A 20,291-nucleotide genomic window follows, 5' to 3' on the forward strand; every position below is an offset into this window, starting at 1 on the left:
TTATGAATTTTTACCTAACCTCACCTAAGTACATCATGGTCATTATACAGCGCTAAACAATAATCCAAACCCATAATGTATAGTCAGCTATAAAAATTCCTATACATACTATAAAATATTTAGCTAGTGCCCTCACTTATCTGTCTATAATTGTGATTTAAAATAACTGATAGGTTCAGAACTTCAATATCAAACAATTTTGAGATGAAAAATAGAAACAAAAGTACTCTTCCTCTACTTAGTGGTTGTAGAGATTTGTTTCAAAAATTAATGAGAAAGTAATATTAATATAAACTCTTTTATGAATTTACAGATGTGATCTTGGATGTTGTTTTATCCCATTCTGTGTGGATGGTTGTAAAGATGTCATCCATACTTGTCCAAGTTGTCGCCAGGTGATTTCAAGATGGAACAGAATGTAAACATTAACTGGTTGATTGGTGATGATTTGACTTGGGACCAGAATGAAGAAGGGGATGCAAATTAACATTATTTAGACTTTATGCTTTTATTAATTTTATTAATCTGATTTTGTTGTGAAATTAAACATTCCATTTTTTGTTGATATGAGACAGTTTGATTGAGATTTAATTTTACATTTTCATTTGTATTCTTTTTAATATTATCATGATAGGTAATTTTATAACTGTATGGCTTAATTTTTTATTTTTACACATTATGTTTGTTTATACTGTTTGAAGATCTGATGATTTTAGAAAGTGTGATGCAATATTTTTTTGTTTAATTATCACATATAAATATCCAGATTTCATTCCTTAACTCTGCAAAGAGTTTTTTCGAGTTCAAATAAAATGACTTTAATTCCCTCAGCCAAAAATCAAAACCACAGTGGAAATAATGGCAGAATTAGGTATGCAGGAACTTTTTTTTTATGATGGACGTCAGGTTTGCAGATTTAATTGTTAGAAATCTTCTAGTTGTTTATGGAAATAGCTTCCAATGTTATTTTTGACAAGTTTGGTCTTAACACTAATCTTGTCTGCAAAAGAAAATCAAAATTGTTGTTTTTAATCATTCAATCAAATTGTTAGAACTATTCATATTACTCATTAAATGCACTGTAAATAATGCAATTTTAATTTTGTTGTTGTTGAAAAATGTATATTATTATATTATAACTTCACTTTGATATGATATGAATGTGGGGTACATGTCAGGGAGACAGCAACCCAATGACACAAAAAAAAACAAAACACAACTTTGAGGGGGAAAAGGGGGGGGGGTCATGATCCAGAAATCCTGAGGTCCTGAATTTAAAGAAATTTAAATCCTGACAACCCGAAATTTGAAAAAAAAAGATTTCCCGGATCCCGAAATACAGGTCCATCTCCTCCTCAACTTTTCATATATATATATTTGCCACCTACAAAAAAAATGTTTATAAATTCAGCTTGGCAATGGACAATTTACAATTATCAGTATAAGTACAAGGCCAAGTAAAACTTCTTCAGTTTGAATTCACAGACATTCTTCAGAGGCAAAAAAGACAATATTTATATTGTGTTATACAGTTATCCTTATTTTGGTTAATTATTCATTCTCTATTGAGGGGGGAGGGTCGGAGGGGCCTGATCCTGAAATCCCAGGCTTAAAGACATGAAATCCTGAGGTCCAGAATTAAAAAAAAATAAATCCTGACATCCCGAAATTCGATAAAAAGAAATCCCAGATCCCGAAAGGGTAAGTCTTGAAATCCTGAGCTTAAAAACAACCGATCCTGACGTCCCAAAAAAGGTCCTGTCCCCCTCTCTATTCAAGACAAGTACAATTGCTGTACAGAAATTAAGATCTGACAGCCTTTACATTTAGCACCATTTTTATTTTACACACTTTAACCCATAACACTTGGTTGTTGTAAATATCTTCTGAATTCATGTACCATATTCTTTTACATCCTTCTCATTTAAAAAGGTCATGTTTTATTTATATATAAGATTTTGTCAAAATTATTTTAACCAGTAATTTTTAAGCACCCCTTTCAGTTAAAAACTTTGAAATCCATTTGATTGATAACTGTAAAAATGCAAAATGTATCCTAGTTTTTGAAGAAATCCAGAATTGAATATTATATATTATGGATGTTATAAGAAACCTGAGCATTATGATTCATTTGTTTAATTATTATATTTAGCATTAAAACTGTAAATTTAAATCTAGTAAGATGCCTTTTGTATGTAATTTTGTTGATGAAATTCATTATAAAGTCAGCATTATATATACTTTTTTTTTATTAAATTTATTATAACATAAGAGTTAGTCAAATTCCTGTCCAATGAAAAAGCTGGTAAATTATTTCATTTATAGACTACAGGTATGTACTTTAAAGAATGTTCACTACTCTTGTTTTTGACATTTTGAAGTGTAATTTTAAAGCTCTTATCAATTGGAAGTTGAGCAGGCATTGTTACTTTTTATATTTGCAATGTTTTAAAAAGATCTGTTTTATTCTGTTAAAAATGTTAGTACCAATAGATACTTGTTTTATTTGACATATAAATATAAGTGTTTTGTTTAATTTTGAGAAAAAGATCTTAAAGTAATTATGTATAAACTTGAATGTCACTTGATGCAAATAATTGTTCATTACATATAACAATAAAACTATTAACCAAAAATTCTCAGTTTATTTTGTTAGTCTGTATATATTAATTTGCTTTGGCCTTGTCATAAGAAGAAACCAAAGAAACACTGTCAAGAAGTCAAGGCCTAACTCATGTTGCTGGTATGTGCACCACTCTGCTATATAGGATTAATTGATGAATTGATGGTTATTTGATAAAACTTTTTGTATTATATGTATATTCAAAATGAGAACAAATTTACAATTAATCATACAACAGTTAAATAAGGAATTACAAACAGAAATAACACCAGGTATCTCGATCAGAAATCCACAAAGGAATACGAATCCAAAGGAGCAAGTAATGTTTATAATGTCTGATAAGGGACCAGATCACAAAATTTTACATTGATCATGAAAATGAGATCAAGGTCAAATGCTCTCTGTCAGACAAAGAAGTAAACCCTGACAATCATTTTATACAAAGAATATAATTTATTTTTTACTCAGCGTCAGAGAAACACAGCAAAACCATTGACCCAACGATCCATGATCTATGAAATTAAGGTCATGGTCAGATGAACCCTGTCAGACAAACATGTAGAGTTAGAGAAACACAGCAAAGCCACTGACCAACAATTCATGATCTATGAAATTAAGGTCATGGTCAGATGAACCCTGTCAGACAAACATGTACACATTCAATACAACTAATGAAATTGACAATTAACTTATAGTGACAGATATAACCACCAAAACTTAATGTTGACCAAATCAATAAAAATATTAAAGGACAAGATCAGAGAAACTCTGTCTTACTGATATTTTTGCGCCTGTACCAAGTCAGGAGCCTCTGGCCATTGTTAGTCTTGTATGTTTATTTAATTATTATTCATTTATATGTTTCAAAGTTTAGTGTGATGTCTATTTTTTCTGAATAAGTACACATTTTAGTTGAAGGGACAGCTGACGTTGCCTCTGGAATCAGTCTGGATGCAGGATTTTCTCACTGTGTTGGGCTGTTTTCTGCATTTTGGTCAGATTGTTGTCTCTTTGATACATTCCCGATTTCCATTCACAATTAATATATATATATTATTATATATCATTAAACCTTAACAAATAAACAAGGTCAGATCAACTCTGTCAGTTGGACATGTGCACAATCATTTTATACACTCAATATAGTTAATCTATTACTTAAAGTGTCTGAGTATACCCTGCTTTAATTTTTGACTGTGAAACAAATACAGAAAACTTGAGTATCTGATTTTATCCATTGATACTTCTTCCCACTGTGTATTAAAGAACTTTGTCTAGATACATAAAGACTTAGTTTACATTTATTTCTGTACATATAATATAAAACAATAAATATCACAGTCATTTAAAATTAGTTGTCTATTAAAATATTTTTCATCCGTGACTCTGTCGTGCCTGTTCGATTTTCCGTCTAACTTGATTACAGTTTAATGTCAACTCAGCATGTCTCATTTTAAGCATTTCAAGTCTGTCTTTTAAATCGTCCCCTTCATCTTTTCTCTCCTCGAAGTCTCTGAGTAATGGTTCATTGCCTAACAGGCCACAATTTTGTCTTAACTTCTGATTGTCTATACGTAAAGCATCTCTAGCTTGTTTGGTCCTTGATAAAATGTCTCTTTTCTGCAAAATAAAAATCAACATATGATTACCGCCAAAACGTCAATAAGAAGCATATATACTGCTAATATTCATGTTTGGATAGCATTCTTGGGTTTCATTCTCACAGCATATTACATGATACTATTTCTATTATGAATTTTTGAGTATTCATAAATATTTTCTTTTGTAAAAGTGTAATTGGATCAAGTTGGAGTCCAAATCATTTTTAAATTGCATTTCAATACCATCATCGTCATGAAAATTGTTTGAACTGGTATTTGTGAAAATAATTGTATAAAGTTTGAGATTTCATTTTTTTTTTTTTTTGGTGAACATATGTGGTATGATTGAGAGAAAAATTGATTCCTGTCGGCCATCTTTGTTTTTCATTTGCTGTTCTGTCATAAATCAAGCTGTTAGTTTATATGAAGAAATGTCTATAAATGTTGAGTATGAAGTGACATTGAACAAATCTTGAGTAAATCTGTACAAAACTTCAATGAAGAAAAAACAAATGAAACATGTTCTGTCAAACTATAATGAACTAAATTGATGTTTCAATGTTTCTCTCTTTTAGAGAAATGAAAACTGTGGTATGAATGCAAAGAGACAACTATCCACACAAGTTTAAATGATAAGGATGTGGGCTACTAGTACTACAAAGTTCACCGTACTGCCTACAACAATGAGCCAACCTTATACTGTAGAGGCAGCTATGAAAGGCCCAAACATGACAAAATGTAGACCATTTCAAATAAGAAAACCAAAGACTTGATAAATGACAAACAATAAGCGTAAAACAAATTTGAGAGAAAACAACCATTGCTTTTTAACAATGTTGTCTCAATATTAATCTGAAATAATTACCATAGCTACTTCTTTTTCTACATCTTTAAGCACTTCTTTTTCCCTCAAATTTTCTCCTTGAACAAACTGTAATTTTTCCTTTAAATGTGTTAATACTTGTACTGTGCTGGTTATCTTTTTACGTAATTTCAACAATTCCTGTAAAAATACAATATATCGCTTACAGTCTTGCAACTAAGCCCGAGAAATCACATCAAAATGATGTTGGGCTTATCATCTGCACCACTTAAAAAAACACCATAATTTCAAATTAAACTGTCACTCCAATTAAAATTTGTTAGATGACAGGAAGCACATGTTATTTTATCCTGATCCACAAGTGGTAATTGTTGCATAAATGGATTAATAGTAAATACACAGCACTACCTCCCCCTTTTTGAGAGGTTTTATATAAAAATGACCCTCCTTTTTATAACATACTATATAAAAATGCATTTATGTTTGATAACTATATATTGATTTGGGGTATGTATGATCTTCATTTCATATATGAATATGCTATTCAGAATCTTATATTATAAATAGTCAATGTTATTATACTAAATTAAACTATTAAACTAATATATGAATTAATATGAAAGTTCACCTTCAAAATAAGTTCCAAATGCCTCCCCCCCCCTTTTTTTCATGGGAAAAATTTGGTTGATTATTTAGGGAATCACTGATGACTAGAGTGGCCCCCTATTAGGTCAGTTAGCCCCCCCCCCCCCTTACAAAAAGTTCTGGATCTGCTCCTGACTATAGGTGCTGAACGTTATGTTACATGTATATTAAAATTGGTACATTTTTTAGGCCAGAATGGCACACCCCTACCATAAAAATATTGAGGTATCATTTAGTATCAATGGGATCTATCCCCTAGATGAGAAAAGACCTAATTGTTCTTCTTATATTCTTTTCTTTTTTTTTCTTCTTAACATCTTTTGACAATCTATCAATACATGCAATAAGAGGATGTGGTTGAGCTCTCATAGTATTTTAGTTACAACAAATTAATGTATATGTAATGAACTTAATTAAGCTGTTGAAATTTACCGAAATTTACCATATTAAAGATTCAAAGCTTAAATATAACATATAAAACTATGAAAAATAGTACATTATTCAAAACTCGTGCTTCTTCTTTTTAATATCTGATGAGGTAATGTGTAGATGTAAAACTAAATCAGAATATTTACTTTTTACTTTTGTAATTTCTTAACTTGAGGGTTTATCAAAAATTTGCACACTCAGTTTTTGTTTTAAACATCTGTTTTATGTAATATCATCTGTCCCCTAATCAGTAGTGGATGACATATTTATATCTCTACTTAACCATTTTATAATTGAGAGAAGATATGAAATATTCACTCTGAAGGGCTTAGTTGGAAGACTGCTTAGTAAAAACTAAACAAATGTCATAAAAGATTCTAATAACACCATTTAATACACAATACCAGTTGAAATTATCCCCCTTTCCAAAATCCTAATAGCTAGTTTCCATGATAAATATAACTGTAACTTGCAAACAATAAAAAGATTGTGAAATTGTTCTACAATACATCTTGAAATAATTCAAGTTACATGATGGAAAAAGAAAAATATTGTTAATAAATAGAAAACTCAGGGCTTATGAAGCATTTAACAGTGAAATCAAAATTTTAAGAAAATATACTACCAGTTCAAAACTTTTCTTTACACGTTGTACTAATTAGAAATAAAATATTATATATCCTTCCATGGTAGGAGAAAATGTTATCATTTTGTTGCACAATTGTTGATTCTGTACTTACCCTGTAATTGAAACATAAAATTAAAAAAAAGGGGGAGATAACCTTACCTCATTTCTCTCTTCAATTTTCTCATTATATGTTTGGTTTTCTATCTTCAACTGTTCAAAGTCAATTAAATGCAAACCAGCAGCTAATTCTTCCTAAAATGAAATATTTTACAACATTAGTCTTTTTCAAATGTACATGTGTTTTGTTAATTTCAATCTTAGTATTACAAACTTCAAAGTATGTTTTTGGTACTGATTTTGATTGAACAATCTTTTATATATCTTTTAATTTTTCATAATGATCAAGAGTAAAAGGTTCAGGTTTATGTGTCTGGTCTATAAAGACAGGAACATCATCAGTAACAGTCTTTATTATGTCTTTTTCAACCCAATTCAGAGTCTTCAGTAATGATGGCATTCTATAGAAATTTTGAATCCTCAATGCTCTTCAACTTTGTACATGTACTTCATTTAAACTTTTTACTTTTTTAAGACAAAAGACACCTTTGGTATACAACATTTTGAGTTCAGTATCTTTGATGAGTTTTTTGTTCACACCTTTTCTATACACAGGGCAATTTATATAGCTTGAAATATCTATGAACAGCTATCAAAGGTGTAAGATTATGTGTTGAATTTCATGTTATTTGATTTTTATTTTTCAATTGTTTTGGTAGCATGTCCCATTGACAAATGTTCCACACATATCCTTTCATTCATATCTCTTTTTCAAAATATCCTGATTTATTGGATTGTCTTATATCTGTTTGGTGCATATTGTCATTTCTATTTCATCTTCAAAACAATTAAGATTTTAAATATATTTACACTTAATAGTGCAGAACAGCTTTGTCTAATATATAGAAGGACATTTTTTAAAAAGATGTGCAGTCCTGCCAGTCCAGAACATCTGGCTGTAATAGACCTTAACACTAAATAATTCTGGAATTTGCAAAACTTGACCTGAGAATTTGTATCACTTAAACAAATGACGTCCTTCGTTCAAAAATCACTTTCTTTTGCTGGATCTCTGTAATGACCATTAATAGCAGGCCAGTAGCAATACAATGTTTTTGTAACTGTTCCTTTTATTTTTCTCAAGTGATGTCAAATTTTACCAGAAGCTACTGTGATGTTCAGTAGTAGCAAATATAAAGTTATAAGGTTTTTTTGGTAATAGTTTATTCTGTTGTTTTAAACAAAAAGTTGTTAAAAATCATGCATGATGAAAAATAATCAAACCTTTGATTTGAGTTCCATTTCTTTTTTCTTTAATTTATTCTTTAATTTGATGTTCTCCAATCGGACATCTACAACATCTGATTCCTTCTTTTTCTCAGCTATCAATGCTTGTTCTATATCCTACAATAAACATTTAAAAAATTTATGTTGAAATCATAATAAAGATAATTAAGTATTTTCTACAATTGAGGTTTTCTGCTATTTATAACTGATGAATAGCATTACATTATATGGAATAGAAATTAAGTCTGAAACAATAACTTACACACAGTGTTCTCCCCAGGCCGTTTTAGCGTCGCGGTACCGCGACGCTATATTTTTTCACCGTGATGCTATAATAATTCCCGCGACGCTATAATTATTTTGAAGATGCTATTTTACTTGTCCTCAATTTTGAACTTTCATCTATTATCGATTATGATCATAAAAATTAGATCACCTTTAATTGTAATCCCTTTAAGTCGGACATTAAAAGCAATTAAGAGATTAAATAGCCAGGTGTTAATTGCCCTCAGGGTTATAACTGTTTGGATGCGAATATCCAAAGCTGACACTTGTGACATGACTAATACCACGTGTCTGCAATCACCAATTTCGACATGGAAAAATGCAATCCCAAAACAATTCGAAATCTACGTTTTGTATAACGAAATTTCAAAGATTGAAATGATTTTTTTTTTATAAAAGTCGTTTATTTTGTGTAACTCTCCAAAAATTACTTTCTTTCTCTTCCGGTAAAACGAGAACGAGAATTTTGGTTTTGAGCTAAAATAAGTTTTATACTTCTTTAAAAAGTGATCATAATTGGCTTAAGTTTATGTTTAATCCATTTAATGCATTAAAAGCGTCTTATTCATTCACAATCTCTTGTCAAACAATGTTTATTCTCGGACTCATTTTCGTAATTTTTTCTACGGCCGCCATTACACGCCATTACACATTTTTGTGTAAACTACGGATTGGAACCGGACCAGATATGACAAAATCCGCATTTTCACGATAATGACAACAGATGGACAGTAGACAGAAAAAATATACCAATTGAGAAAACTACGCATTAACAGACTATTTGTTAGATAACTTTGTTAAAAATACATATCATTTTGATGTAAAGATAAGAAACAACTGGGACTAATTCATTGAGTGCCATGAAACAATGATATTCATAAACATGATAAAAAAAAAACTTAAATTGATTTTTTTTTTGTTTTTGCTACTTTATCTTTACTTAATATAATATAAAAATTAGTTAATTTTGGGTACTAGATATTTAGTTTTGTATATATACAGGTTGCACTATAATGAACCATTCATTCATTTGACTTATTGTTGGGTAACTGAAACCACATATTTATTTTTATTTGGCACAAGAGGAAAAAAATAATTCTGTAACTATAAATGAATAAAGAAAATATAAACTGAAACAACTGTTTTTGTGGTTATAGTTTAATTGTATTCTCAGTTATGAATTGAACAATATAAACTAAAACATATAAAGGAAATAGAGCATCAACGTGACGCGACAAATGACATTAAAAAAAAATACAGTTATATTTTTTTACGCAAAATGTGATGCTATCCAAAATTTCTGGGGAGAACACTGACACAAACACTCATATGTGTGTTTTTTTCTTTATTTCTTGAAACTGTAGAGTTTGAAAACTCTGGAATGAAGATGGATACTGTAAGAAAACAGAATCACATTTACCCGTATCCACCAGCCCTAATTTTTTACTTTATCAATGTAAACGCAATGTTACAAGACTAACACTTGACTTTAACCCCCAACCAACAGCCCTCATGTTTAAATTATCTGATCAAACTCAATGTTACAAGACAAAGACTTGACTTTAGCTTACCTTTGGTGGCAGTGGTTTTCCTGATCTATTGCTAATAGCATTCAATGCTACTTGTTTTTTAAATTCCATAAATTTATTTCTCTCTTCATCAACTTTTTGTTTTCTTTCTTCACATTTTAATCTCAAATCATCCATTTCTAACTTATACTGTTCTTTTTCTTTAGAATCTTGACTTCTGAGCTCATCAAGTTGATCTAAAATACAATTAGAAAATTAATATAGATATGTTTTTAATGTAACTCATTTATGAGGGAGGGAAGGAGGGGTCCTGATCCCGAAATCTTGGGCTTAAAAACACGAAATCCCGAAGTCCCGGGCTTAAAAATAACATAATCCCGAGGTCCTGAAATTCGAATAAAGAATTCCCAAATCCCGAAAGGGTCAATCCCAAAATCCCGAGATTAAAAACACCCGATCCCAGAGTCCCGATAAAGGTCCTATCCCCCTCATTTATATGTCAAAACATATGTATGCATTGAATTATTATGATTTTATTCAATAGATAGAAATGTCATAAATGATGTCTTTCAATTAGCAAATATGTTAACAATGCACTGGAACTTCTTTTTTAAGCAAATAAAAGATAATTTTGAAACATTTGACTGTTATAGTTTAAAAGAGGTTATGAAGAAATTCATTTCAAAATATTTTTTAAACACATTACGTTTTTTAAGAACAACTTTTTTTCTTTTAAGATCTAGCAAAGAAAATGTAAATTCAAAACTTATTTTATCAATATGTCATTCACTTTGCAAAAAAAAAAAATGTTTTAGCTCAACAAATGTATGATGTTTCAATTAAATTTTGTCAAATATATTTTGAAAGACCCCTGAGATCAGAATGAACATTTCTGTGGGCAGCTGCTAGGTAGAAAATTCTGAAGAAACTTTAAAAAGTGTATTAAAATGTATCTTTTCATTTTTTAGTCAAATAACATGCTCTATGCTAAATTAAACATGGGTAAGCTTCATATTTGCGCACATTTTAAACCTGAGGGTTACCAAGGCAAATTAAATCTGTTATGTTTTTCACTTTCTGTATGATTTCTAAGCATAAAATCGTCATAAAATGTTTTCACCTCCCTCAAATCAGTGGTATAAATTCAGTTTTCAGAAATTTCACAACTTGTTCAAACATCCTTAATCCATCCATCTTTTTACAAAAGTTTGAATACTAATCATGTTACTTACTTATATATTTAACATATTTAGAATCCTGATCACTGGCAGTTTTGTCATAATCATGTTAGGGCTATTCCAGAAAAAAAATGTATGGGGGAGTTGGAAGGCAGTTTTTTTCAGCACCCGCCACCCAGACAATTATAATTGAGAATTATAGTGCATTATAGTGTGAAAAGTAGCTCTGATACCCATCACCCATGTATTATTAATATAATGTGCCTTCCAACCCCCCCATACATTTTTTTCTGGAATAGCCCTTACTTACTTATATATTTAACATATTTAGAATCCTGATCACTGGCAGTTTTGTCATAATCTTGTCTAACATCATCTGCTTTCTTCTTTCTAAAGAATTCGGCTAATTTATGTTGTAACTGGTAGTTCTGTTGTTGTAGCTGCTCTCGTTCTGCCATTATAAGCTGAAAAATGAATGAAGGATTATATGTAATGGTTTTTTTCTCAATATGAAGAACCTAATTTACTAGAATTTAAAAAAAAAAAACAAGAATGTGTCCATAGTACACAGATGCCACATTTGCACTATCATTTTCTATGTTAAATGGACCCTGAAAATGGGGAAAATCTCTAATTTGGCATTAAAATTAGAAAGATCACATCATAGAGGACATGTGTACTAAGTTTCAAGATGATTATCAACTTCATCAAAAACTACCTCAACCAAAAACTTTAACCTGAAGCGGGACAGATGTAAAAATGAACGGACAGATGCACAGACCAGAAAACATAATGCCCATAAATGGGGCATAAAAAAATGATTAACTGATGTTAAACAAGAATGTGTCCTAAGTACACGGATGCCCCATCCGCATGATCATTTTCTATGTTCAGTGGACCGTGAAAATGGGGTAAAATCTCTAATTTGGCATTAAAATTAGAAAGATCATATCATAAGGAACATGTGTACTAAGTTTCAAGTTGATTGGACTTCAACTTCATCAAAAACTACCTCGACCAAAAACTTTAACCTAAAGCAGAACAGACAGATAAACAGATGAACAGACAGACCCACAGACCAGAAAACATAATGCCCATAAATAGGGCATTAAGATTGTTTAATGACTCTTCAGCAAGAGATGTTATACCATGACAAGAGCTTAGGAAACCAAACAAAGGTAAACAAAAAATAAAAACACACAGCGCCAAGATAGCTCTACTTGGTACAGACATAAAAAGTACTGGGGTTAAACCATTTTCTATATGTGTGCACACAAACATTCGATCTGTCTAGCTTACCGGGAACCATATATCATTTACGTAAATCACAATTAAACAAATCTGCACAGTCCAACTAACTTCAAGTCTTCAACATGGAAGTAAATGATGGAACTTAACTGAAAAGCAGGGGAAAAGTATTCAGATTTCAAAAATATTCATAAAAGCTTTTTCAGATGGAAAATGAAACATTTCTGTTTGCTATTCAAGTTCATAGGTGAATTCTAAACAATTTGGTCAATGTAACACACTTTAAATAATTTTGTATTTCCCCATTAGTACTTACTGTGTATTTTTCTAACAGCTCATCTCTGTCATACTGGGGTTGCAAGTGCTAAAATTAACAAACAAATCATATTATTGACAAACAAATTATATAATAAAAACTCTTGTCTAATACATCACTACTTAGAAATAACAATATCAGATTAAATAAAGTATGTTTCAATTTTTACTTTCGAGGAAAACTGATGCAGCTCTCCCACGAGTGCTGAATTTTCTTTGGTGCGTTGAGGACCTAATGGTGGCCAATGGCTATTTCTGCTCTTTGTTCAGGTTGTTGTCTCTTTGACACATTCCACATATTCACTCTATTCTATTCAATAAACCAATTTTTTAAAGGGGCCATCATATTCGGAATAGGAATCCCAATAGGTTGACTTAGTTATTGTACAGAATACAATTATGAACTTATTTTGTGCTGTTTCCCAACTCTGCAGAAATCTGAGGAAAAACACACATTTCTTATAAAAGATACTAACAAAAAAGTGAAAAAGTTTTTTTTTTTTTTACACCAGATCAACCCGCAGCAAAATAAAGAAAAATGTGTCTAAGGACATAATTGCCCCCGCAGGAGCTTTGAACTTTTGGAAGTTAATAAGGGGCACTACTCTTGAACAGTAAATGACTTGCAGCCCAAGACCGAAATCTGTCTTGTGTTGTGATTGATTGATTTTTGGTGTTTTAACGCCACTTTAAAGCACTGCATTAAGGCTATTCTGTGGCGGCCAGTTTTTATTGGCGGAGAAAGCCGCAGTGCCCAGAGAAAACCAGGACCTTCCATAAGAAAACTGACAATCCTAGTCAATTAAGATTGGAATCAAGTGCACCGCACAAGTGGGCTTCGAACTCACAACCTTAGTGTTGACTGGCTAGTGATTACAGAAGTAAATAATTAGACCACTTGGCCACTGAGGCTCCTCCAAGCACTGTGTAGGAGTTCCATAAATTTGGATGAGGCAAGCTTAAGTTAAGAGTGTGGAAATGATGGAAAGACAGAGGGTCAAGGGTAACACCTAATGCCCCCATTGCCTGCTGTGGATGGATAAAAAATAACATACATATTCTTCTTCTTCATCCTCCTCCTCCTCGTCTTCTTCTTCTACGTCTTCTCTTTCTTCACCTTCTTTCTGTACAGCCTCCTCATCTTCCTCCATAAAAGGTGACATGTGACCATCTCTCATCTCGGTTTCTGAAGCTATAAAAGAAAACAAATTTTAGTTAATACAAGAGTGCACACACTGAAATGTCTCGCCTTCTATACTAATCATTGATATTATGTTGATAGTCCTAGGTATAAAGCTAAGCTTTATTACAACTGTCACATAAACTTAACATTAACCAAGATAACTAAACAAAGACCAATGAACCTTGAAAATGAGGTCAAGGTCAGATGAACCATGCCAGGCAGACATGTACAGCTAACAATGCTTCTATACAACATATATAGTTGACCCATTACTTATAGTTTAAGAAAAATAGACCAAAACACAAAAACTTGACACTATGCAATGAACCGTGAAAATGAGGTCACGGTCAAATAAAACCTGCGCAACTGACATAAAGATCATAAAATATTTCCATACACCAAATATAGTTGACCTATGGCATATAGTATTAGATAAAAAGCCCAAAACTCAAAAACTTCACTTTGACCACTGAACCATGAAAATGAGGTCAGGGTCACATGACATCTGCCCGCTAGACATGTACACCTTACAATCATTCCATACAACAAATATAGTAGACCTATTGCATATAGTATGAGAAAAACAGACCAAAACACAAAAATTTAACTATAACCACTGAACCATGAAAATGAGGTCAAGGTCAGATGACACCTGCCAGTTGGACATGTACACCTTACAGTCCTTCCATACACCGAATATACTAGCCCTATTGCTTATAGTATCTGAGATATGGACTTGACCACCAAAACTTAACCTTGTTCACTGATCCATGAAATGAGGTCGAGGTCAAGTGAAAACTGTATGACAGACATGAGGACCTTGCAAGGTACACACATATCAAATATAGTTATCCTATTACTTATAAAAAGAGAGAATTCAACATTACAAAAAATTTGAACTTTTTTTTCAAGTGGTCACTGAACCATATAAATGAGGTCAAGGACATTGGACATGTGACTGACGGAAACTTTGTAACATGAAGCATCTATATACAAAGTATGAAGCATCCAGGTCTTCCACCTTCTAAAATATAAAGCTTTTAAGAAGTGAGCTAACACCGCCGCCGCCGCCGCCGCCGCCGTAGCCGCCGCCGCATGATCACTATCCCTATGTCGAGCTTTCTGCAACAAAAGTTGCAGGCTCGACAAAAACTATTTCGGTTTGATTACTTATGTTAGGGTAAGTGTCTAAACATAAATCCTATTTCTCGTGAGTTCAGTTTTTACAGTTCTGGATCAAACATGTATCATACTAGCTGAAATTTTAGAATACAGGAAAAATCATCCATTTAAAGAATAGAGATATGTATTATTGTTTAACTTGAAGAAAATTTTACTTCCCAGTTCCAAATTGTTAAATACCTCATTATTTCTTTTCTTCAAAGCAATTGTAAAAACTTACGAGGTCTTGACCTTTCTGGAGTACCAGGTTCCAAGATATCTGGTTTGACCTCTGGGGCAGGACTTCCCTCTCGAGATAATTTTTCTGCTACCTCTACTCCTGTTCCATCCTCTTCTGGTCGTTCACCTTCAGCAAAGGTATCACTCTGTAAATAATTGTCAAATATGAATATTTTTCATAAGTCAATAGCCTAAAAGTTAAACAGATTCCAATGAACCTTAGAATAAGGCCTAAATTAATATATTGTTTGTTTCCCCAATCCTGACCCTGCCAAGCCAGGTGTGGGTAGGTAGGTAGGGAAGTTAGGGAACTAATTTTATTTTTCCAAAAAGATGGAATATTATCGGATGATCCAGCAGCCCCGAAAATGGGAAATGAATAAAATAATATTTGACTTACAAATGACTTATTTTTGACAATAAATTTTATGAGTAGGACCATTTTTGCAGGGTCAGTCGGGATTGAGGAAACAAACAATATTTTATTTTAGGCCTAAACAAGATGAAGTCTCTTGACCACTGAAAAATAATAATTCAAAATAATAATTTTATCTGGTAGAATGTTAAAAAGAGGTGAAATGTGCCAAGAATCCAAATATCAGTTATAAATTGTTTTTAATTTTTAGGAAGAGCTGTTACCTACATACACTTTTTAGGTGTAAAAAAAAAAATTACTTGCATTAATGAGTTGCTAAAAAACTGTTTAATACTTATCTAATGTTTGCTGAAAACTTTTCAAAGCTAATGTTGATATAGATCAATTTTGAAAAATAACATATTTGAGGTACAGGTGATTTTGAATAACAACATACTTGAGGTACAGGTGATTTTAAATAATAACATACTTGAGGTACAGGTGATTTAGATCCAGATTCCTCTCCTTCCTTTTGTTCACCCTCTTCAGCAGGTTTCTCTCCCTCTTCACCAACAGGAGTAGCAGCTGCCTCTCCTTCACCTTCAGGTTTGGGTTCACCTTCACCTTCTGGTTTTTGTTCACCTTCACCTTCAGGTTTTTGTTCACCTTCACCTTCAGGCTGACCTTCACCTTCACCCTCAGGTTTCTGCTCTGCTTCACCTTCACCTGAAATAACATATGATTCGTATATATATGCATAGCATAGATTCAGTGCATGCATGATTATCAATAAGCATTTACATTTAGCATCCACCCATTCCCTAACCATTTAAACAAGAAAGAATATTCCAATTTATTATTAGGATGCTGGAGGTTGATTAAGGCTTATTGAATTTATGTAATTCCTAAAAAAAAATGCATATATTTCATACAATTGCTTTCATGTTTGCATGCAGATTTTGCTTGAACCAAATGTGTTAATAATGATGTTTCAGGTGTGCTTCATTTTTTGATTTTAAATTACAGACACACATGAAAATTTCAGTGATGTCCCCAGTATTTTCAAAGAGCACTCTTGTTTTCTCTTTGAATTAGTACGCATCTTGTTTTGCTCAGACCATTCTAGCTTTTTGTATGGTATGCATTTTTGCTCATTTCTCATCCTTTTTTTCTGTGAATATTTGTCTCATTTGCAATCATACCAAAGTTTCCTAAATTTTTCCTAAAATTATAGCAACACTTGTATAACACATTCTAATAAAGTATTCTATTCAGATAGTACAATGGTATTATAAGCCCTGTGAATATTAGTACCATATACAATTTATTCTATAGTATACATGTATCACTTATTTTGGGTCATTATGACTTAACTCATTGATTTGCCATGCCAGTGGAGATTACCTTCAGCTTTCTTTTCCTCTCCTTCAGTCTCTCCTTTCTGTTCATCACCTCCTTCTGTTGGCGTTTCTACTGGTTTCTCCTCTCCTCCTTCAGCAGCAGGAGAACTTGCTTCCTGTTTTTCCCCCTCCCCTGTTTCAGTTGGTGTCTGTTCTTCAGTTGCATTGTTTGTTGCATCTCCCTCAGCTTTGACCTCAGCTTAAATGTCAAAAATATGTATCTATGATCAAATAATAATACATTGCCTGAGCTTGCCTTTATAAAATACAATACATTGACTAAGCTTGCCTTTATAATATACAATACATTGCCTGAGCTTGCCTTTATAAAATACAATAAATCTACTTGATCTTCATCATTTTTCTTTTCTTACAAGTTGATAATATTAATGTCATATTTAAATGGGAGAAATTTTGTTTAATCTGGTCGAAATTTACAACTTCAATGGAAATGGGGGGTCTACATCACTTTGTCATTGAGACAGCAACTAAACAATACAATCAAAAAGATATCTATAGAAAATCTGTTTACTCCAAAACTCCTATTTCTTTTTAACGAATAAAATTGCAAGCAATCATAACAGCATAAATTTTCCCTTTCTTGTTACATTTATATTTGCATATTTTAAATGGATCTCAAGCTTTGTTTCACCATTTACTTACGCAGGTTTTTTTTCAAAAGAAAACGAAATTCACCAATACTTAAGACGATGATTAAAATTAATTCACATACCTTGAGGAGACTCAGGCTTTGTTTCACTCTGTACTTCAGGTTCTGCAGGGGTCTCTGTAGCTTGTTCTGTTGGAGTATCACCCTGTCCATTTTCAGCAGGTGGGGTCACTGCTTTTTCTTGTGTTGGTTCTTCAGCAGGAGCTGGAGTAGGTGCTTTCTCCTAAAAAAAAGGTTCATAAACTATGTTGTTACTTTTAGCTCTTTCTAAGTGAATCAAATTAAATGTTCACTATACATGTATACTGGTAATTTAAAAAACAAAAGAACAGTCTTAAAATACACTTAATAAAAATAAAATGTGATGCATGTCTCATTGTCTGGAGAAGAGGAGTTTTGGTGTAAATTTTTGAACTGGCTACAAAAAAATTGGTGCTGGCAATTTTTCTGACAACAATTTATCATTTACATGTACCAGAAAATTTTCAGCACATTTTTAATCAATTGTTACCATGTGGAGAGTATGTGGCAAATATTGAAGAATTTCATTCAGAATGATGATAGTTTGTCAGCACTAGATTTTACTTTCTTACTTTTAATTATAATTTGAAGGCATTGAATTTTGAAGAATACAGTAAAATGAAAACAGGATTTCACATTAGAATTTGGAAATTATAAAGGAGAAAGGGTATGATTGACGATGAGACAACTATCCAACAGTGTCCTAATGAAGTAACTACAAGTCACTGTAGGGCCTCCATTTATAATTTCACACCTGTAGTTTTAATGATCATGATGATAGGTCAGTCACATAATCACACAAACGAAATTACCAAAATTAATAGCAGTTAATAAAATCTTATTTGACATCCAGTTTTTCATTTAGAGTGGATAAAAAGATAGTACTGAGATGTATGTTTCAATGAAATTGTATTCAGCATCAAAAGGCATTGCCAGTTACCATCAATTAGTAAAAATGTACACAAGAATTTCTTTCTTTCTTTCTTGTGAATGCATAAAAATATTCTATCAACTTGACCCACTTTTTACAAAATGCTCCACTTCTGTAAAAAAATCTTTAATCCCACTTTGCCCCACTTATGATATGAATTTTAACCCTTACCATGCGGTGACCGTCATATGACGGGCGTACCCAATTAACCGTTATTTGGCTCCAATGGCGTTCCATACTTTTAGAAGTCTACTTTATGATACTTATTTTAAAAGTTGTGGATGTTCAGTCAACCTGAGGCTATCCATATTCATGTTTCTCATGTATAAGTAGCATTTTGAGCACAAATACGGAATTGGAAAATTGAAATTGGCTAAAACTCGGTTTTCTGGAGGGGTGGGCTTCACATCTGTATCTTACACAGGAAGTTCAGAGGCATAAAACTTGCAAAAATAGTGCAAACCCATGGCCATATAACTACTGATCGTTATTATTATTGAAATACTCATAGGAAACAACTACTTCCGGTTTTGGGTCCATTTGAAGTAAAAAATCGGCAAAATCGGCAAAATCCAAATGACCTTCTGTAGACTGCTGAACCAAGATCAGATTCACTCCGACCTAACAACTGTTGGGGTCAATTCGTTAACTAGGGTCCACTCTACATGCAGGCTACAGCTGGATACCTTTACCAGCATTCCTGGGTCTTGTGGGTCAAGAGAAAGGACGAAAAATCGGCAAAATTGACGCTTTTTGCACCTGATGACCAACTTTCGGGCAAATTCCCGCCCACCCACCCCCGCATCCTCACCCCGACCACCCCACCCTGTGATTACCTATATTAGATTTAAAGGAATCAATATGCTACAGCAACAGGGCTAAGCTCATTTGCATATAATTTGCATATTTTTGCAAATAAACGAAAATTAGACATTTTCTGAAAACAATTCAGCATGGTAATTAGGGTTAACCCTGATAACTTAAGGCCTACCAACTCATCCCACCAATGAAAAGTAGTTTAATCTGATTAATAAGGATCTGCCAACTCCCCACTTATTGACTTATGAAAACAAGAACAAAGTGCATTTCGTCCATAGGGAAATGGTCAAGGTCTGAAATGGCAGAGGTACAAAATGGTCAATGTCCAAAATGACTTGCTACTTAATTCTTGCTACCTGGCGCGACATGCACATTGTCATTGAATAATAACTGACATTCAAAGTTTGGTTCATTATCTTAACATGCTTAAGGAGTCATGGTTCAAAAACTGTTAGCAAAAAAACATGAATTAATGATTTGACGAGGTGTCGAATTGTCTGTATTGGTTGCCGATTTGACTAGGTGCCGAACTGACTATAATTCTTTTTTTCGTGTGATCAAATTAATATTGACAAAAAGACAAGAAAAATCATCAACTATTGCCTTGTAATAATATATATATCTTTCTTCTGATGAGCACATGACAAATTTACTTTTTATCATAATCTCAATCTTAAAAATAGAGTTTTGAATGATATGTTTGGGTTTATCTAAAGAAAGTTTGGTTTAACTACTCATATCACCTCTTGGTCAGCCATATTTGTTGTTAAGGAAAACAATGTAGATGGCGTTGCAATTTTCCCTCCAGAATATTTTTTATTATTAATTTGTTTTTGAATCACTAATAGTTGGGCGGTATTATT

At 32.3% G+C, this 20,291-nt stretch overlaps 2 protein-coding genes across 9 annotated transcripts in view; one reads left to right on the plus strand and one right to left on the minus strand.

The window, feature by feature from the left end:
* LOC143045110 (lipopolysaccharide-induced tumor necrosis factor-alpha factor homolog) overlaps positions 1-2,636 on the plus strand; it is a 41,170-nt gene extending 38,534 nt beyond the window's left edge. For all 5 annotated transcript variants that reach the window (XM_076217429.1, XM_076217431.1, XM_076217422.1 and 2 more), the window contains one exon: positions 314-2,636. In XM_076217429.1, coding sequence (XP_076073544.1) covers positions 314-422 — 109 coding nt within the window. In that variant the 3' untranslated portion in view covers positions 423-2,636. The remainder of the gene's footprint in view (positions 1-313) is intronic.
* LOC143045107 (cilia- and flagella-associated protein 184-like) lies at positions 899-20,276 on the minus strand. 4 transcript variants are annotated; one of them, XM_076217420.1, is made up of 14 exons: positions 20,172-20,276; positions 17,721-17,880; positions 16,992-17,186; positions 16,230-16,313; positions 16,078-16,187; positions 15,234-15,378; positions 13,704-13,840; positions 12,650-12,697; positions 11,396-11,549; positions 9,950-10,143; positions 8,091-8,210; positions 6,909-7,001; positions 5,090-5,227; positions 899-4,243 (listed from the first exon to the last, which is right to left on the minus strand). In XM_076217420.1, exons 1-14 carry the CDS (start codon positions 20,184-20,186, stop codon positions 3,998-4,000), a joined length of 1,839 nt encoding a protein of 612 aa, XP_076073535.1. In that variant the 5' UTR covers positions 20,187-20,276; the 3' UTR covers positions 899-3,997. The 4 variants fall into 4 exon arrangements, with proteins under 4 accessions (XP_076073535.1, XP_076073534.1, XP_076073533.1 ...); XM_076217419.1 differs by having other exon boundaries at positions 16,045-16,187; XM_076217418.1 differs by having other exon boundaries at positions 16,078-16,313.
* Between the last annotated feature and the right edge of the window lie 15 nt (positions 20,277-20,291).

Source organism: Mytilus galloprovincialis, chromosome 9 (assembly GCF_965363235.1).
Source record: "Mytilus galloprovincialis chromosome 9, xbMytGall1.hap1.1, whole genome shotgun sequence".
Lineage (NCBI taxonomy): Eukaryota > Metazoa > Mollusca > Bivalvia > Mytilida > Mytilidae > Mytilus > Mytilus galloprovincialis.

What these genes read in the sequence shown, in the direction of transcription:
- LOC143045107 (XM_076217417.1), bottom strand. An exon ending in AAAGCCTGAGTCTCCTCAAG is followed by an intron (nt 17,187 to 17,720) that starts GTATGTGAATTA and finishes TTGACATTTAAG; the next exon opens with CTGAGGTCAAAGCTGAGGGA. An exon ending in AGCTGTTAGAAAAATACACA is followed by an intron (nt 11,550 to 12,649) that starts GTAAGTACTAAT and finishes TTCATTTTTCAG; the next exon opens with CTTATAATGGCAGAACGAGA.